Below are 3,968 nucleotides of genomic sequence, written 5' to 3'. Positions count from 1 at the left end.
ACATTAATATGAAAAAATCACGTAATCTTTTTTTAATTGTTTTATATACAAACTACCATAAATCTTATAAGTTATTTGTTATCAAAACTAATAGACATTCTATTTAGTGTGCATATTAAATTTCACGTTAAAATGAAAAATGAAACTGGTGGAATTACCCATCTAATATCTTATGTTCGTCATTCCACGACAGCTTACACGTAACAACATAACCTCTATAAATGTAACCTTATTTTAGAAGCAAGCAAACAGACACCCATTCGCTGTCCACAGTCACCGTAAAGATGCCCGTCGGCTACGACGGCGCAACCCTCTCCTTCCTGAGGAGGGAACTCGAAGCCTCTTTAATGAAGATCGATTCGCTGGAGAAAGAAAACCACGAACTAAAACAAGAAACGAGTCGTCTAAAGGCGCAAATCAACACGCTAAAAGCCCATGATCTCGAGAGGAAATCCATCCTGTGGAAGAAACTACAGAATACAATGAATTGTACAGACGAACCGCCACACAAACCCAAGCTTCAGATTGACGTACCATTAAAGAAATCAACAATAGAAGGCAATACAATTAGTCTACCAAAACCACCACCTTCTCCTTCTCCGCTGCAAAGAAAGGTAGCAGGTCCTCCGCCTCCGCCACCACCACTTCCTTCAAGTCCAGTGGGATCAAGGACTGTTCGACGTGTCCCAGCAGTTATGGAGTTTTACCGATCACTTATGAAAAGAGACATGACTACTCTGCAGAAAGAGAACAAAGGCGTGGGGTTGGTCCCGGTTACTTATTCTCGTGACATGATCGGAGAGATCGAGAACCGCTCCACTTATCTTACCTCTGTACGTACGCTTCGCTGCTTAATTCCTTAACATTGTTATTATTTGTATAAGATATATATATTATGGTGATGGATGTACAGATAAAATCGGATGTGGAGAAATACGGTGAACGATTGAATGATTTGATAAGGGAAGTGGAGAGTGCGGGGTTTAGGGAGATTTCAGACGTGGAGGGGTTTGTGAAGTGGGTAGATGCTGAGTTATCGTGTCTAGTGGACGAGAGGGCGGTACTAAAGCACTTCCCGCAGTGGCCAGAACGAAAAGCGGATGCATTGCGTGAAGCTGCTTTCAGTTTCCGAGATTTAAAGAATCTTGAATCCGAAGTTTTGGCGTATAAAAGCTGTCCCAAGCAACCATTGATTCAGTCGTTAAACAAGATGCAAGCACTTCAAGACAGGTGCGGTCCCTGTCCCTGTCCCTTTTCTTTTAATTAATTGATTTAATTTAACTAGATAATAGTTAACTTGGTTAATTTGTGGGTTCAGATTGGAGTCGAAGATTAGTGTAGTGGAAAGAACTCGAGAAGGTACATGTAAGAAATACAAGGAGCTACAGATTCCATGGCAATGGCTCATGGATACAGGACTTGTTGGTCAGGTATTATATATATATTGTATCATGGTTGCAAAAGTCGTTAGGCGCTCCCCATTTGGTTAACCAGGGAGTTGAAAGTACTCGGCCTAAGCGGAGAGTACTCGCACATGTTAAATTACCAATAATTTGTTTTCGGAAATTAAATATATGTCAATAACATAAATTTACTAATATTTTGATAACAAAATACGTGAAAATGATATTCTTTCTTATTCTTTAATATGATAGACATAGAAATTATGTTTTATTTTTTTATAAGTCAAACTCGGCCTGAGTTGACCTACTAGATCCGATTTTGGCCGAGGATGACCACGTTTGATCGATTCCGAGTAATTAGGCGGAATTGAAGAAAGTCGCCTCGGCAGCCTACCTTGTAGCGACTACTCGACCTTGTAGACCTTGTTTTACAACCATGTATTAGTATTAATTACTTATTTTTTATGGACTAAAAACTTACACCCACCTACTTGATCAACATCAATTATAACATATAGTTGATGTAAAGCTAATTAGTTAAGTTATTATGATCAGGTAAAGCTAAGTTCACTGAAACTGGCCCAAGAATGTATGAGAAGGATAGCCAAAGAATTAGAATCTTCACGAGACAGGGGCGATCTCTTGCTTCAGGGAGTTCGATTTGCTTTTCGGGTTCATCAGGTAATTAGATAACAGTATTATTAACTAGCTTGTCATTCAAACTTTACATTAATAGTTTACCTTCATATATTTTTTTTTTTTTAATTCAATGTATATTCTATACTTTATTTATTTTCTAGTTTTCTATAAGGGGTAGGGGCGTCCATCACTCATCACTCACTCACAACTTCCAATCAACTTCCGTCATGTCATCAAGCATTATTCCATCACTAGTGATGGATTTTAGTGGAAATGCCCATCACTCACCACCACACCCAACAATTTCCCTCACAACCAACAATTTCCCTCACCACCCAACACTTCTTCACGCGTGAAAAAGTGACGCGTGATAAGATCCACGCGTTATAGATGTGGCCGGCGGCGGTGTTATTTTCCCAATCACGCGTGTTCACCCTCCATAACGGACCGCCCCGGGTCCCCTAATAAATAAAATTAGCTTTAAATATAACTAGTATGTTGCCTGTCGTGTGTTGCGGTGGCGGGTGGCGGTGGCGCGTGGCGGGTTGAACCGTGCAGTCAAACACGAAGTGTAAAACACTATGCGTAAGACGCATTGCACTACACAAAATTCATAAAAACACAATGCGTGGAACATAATGCGCTACACATAATTCGTAAAACATAACGAGTAAAAGATAATTACTAAAAAGTGTAAAATACAATGCTTTTAACCATGTGCATAAAACACACAAATATGCGGCATTATGTGAAAGCTTTGGGGTTAGACTTCGTAGGTGGCTAAAAAGCATGGTGCACGTATAAAAGATATATAGAAAACATTATCATGCCTGAATGACACAGTATAAGAATTTGAGAAAAGCAATTAGTTAAAGAAATTACAAGAAAAGATGGAAAAAAACAAAAAGAAAAATAGCTACAAGTAATATGGATCGAACCCATGACTGAAATATTATCCAAAATCGCATTTACCAGCTCCACCATGCAGCTTTTACTGTAAATTGTTAGAATTAAATTTACTTAGCAACTCACGATGTCGGTGGAGAAACCCAACGACATTTGTGTTTAAGATATATTGAATAGTAAGAAAATGAATATATGATATATTATATAACGTGGAAACAATTTTTTTTCTTTGTTACAATGATAGAAAGGTGAAAATAATATAAAAAAAAACCTAAAAGTATATTTGTAATAACCAAATGTTGTATCTCTAGTTTGCAGGAGGGTTTGACACAGAGACGATGCATGCTTTTGAAGAGCTTAAGAAGATCGGAAGCGGTACTAGAGGTTCATGATGGATGAATTACTACGAATGCATGATTGATTAGTATTTTAATTTAATTGGATATGAATGTATGTGACATGTATATAAGGATGTATATCATATGCCTACCTTTTTGAGAGAAGTGATCTTTTTTGGGAGGAGTGATTTATTATTATACGACAAATTATACATAACACGTATATGTCACATACAAGGTAGTTTTAGATGTAATGAAATATGTGTATATGTTAGTAATCTCTTGAAATTTTAAAAGGGACATAACATAACATTAACCTCCTAATATATGTTTGAATGTGGGCCTTGGGCTAGCCCACACACTCAGATTAAGTAGTAATGTAGGAAGCAAACAGTGTTTGAAATTAGAGATTGAAAACAATGAAGAAAAATAAACACACGAATTTTAATCTTGAATTACCATATATTCAACTTTTTTGTTGACATACAACCGACGCATATATATAAACCTAGAACCGGTGCCTTTGGTCGCTACGTCGTTTACCAATATAGCGGTTGACCTAAATTGACCCCTTACTAGGTAGACACAACATATTTACGATATGACATAACTTAAAACAATGACTAAGGCCCATATATTAATTCAATATAAAAAAAAAATTTCCCTTTTCGTCAGTTACAAT

General features: G+C 37.2%; 1 protein-coding gene across 1 annotated transcript; it reads left to right on the top strand.

Annotated features, from left to right (window-relative positions):
• The first annotated feature begins 205 nt into the window (after positions 1-205).
• On the top strand, positions 206-3,503 carry LOC110915824 (protein CHUP1, chloroplastic). The gene is made up of 5 exons (XM_022160569.2): positions 206-833; positions 914-1,230; positions 1,319-1,430; positions 1,959-2,084; positions 3,260-3,503. Exons 1-5 carry the CDS (start codon positions 285-287, stop codon positions 3,338-3,340), a joined length of 1,185 nt encoding a protein of 394 aa, XP_022016261.1. The 5' UTR covers positions 206-284; the 3' UTR covers positions 3,341-3,503.
• The last annotated feature ends 465 nt before the right edge of the window (positions 3,504-3,968 follow it).

Source organism: Helianthus annuus, chromosome 16, assembly GCF_002127325.2.
Source record: "Helianthus annuus cultivar XRQ/B chromosome 16, HanXRQr2.0-SUNRISE, whole genome shotgun sequence".
NCBI lineage: Eukaryota > Viridiplantae > Streptophyta > Magnoliopsida > Asterales > Asteraceae > Helianthus > Helianthus annuus.
The sequence above is the reverse complement of the archived record's forward strand: the minus strand, read 5'-3'. Positions and strand labels throughout refer to the sequence as shown.

Bases quoted from the DNA above. Each gene is read 5' to 3' on its own strand.
- LOC110915824 (XM_022160569.2), top strand. From the start codon at position 285: ATGCCCGTCGGCTACGACGGCGCAACCCTCTCCTTCCTGAGGAGGGAA. The intron at 1,231-1,318 runs GTGCGGTCCCTG...TTGTGGGTTCAG, and splicing joins ATGCAAGCACTTCAAGACAG to ATTGGAGTCGAAGATTAGTG. The intron at 1,431-1,958 runs GTATTATATATA...TATTATGATCAG, and splicing joins ATACAGGACTTGTTGGTCAG to GTAAAGCTAAGTTCACTGAA.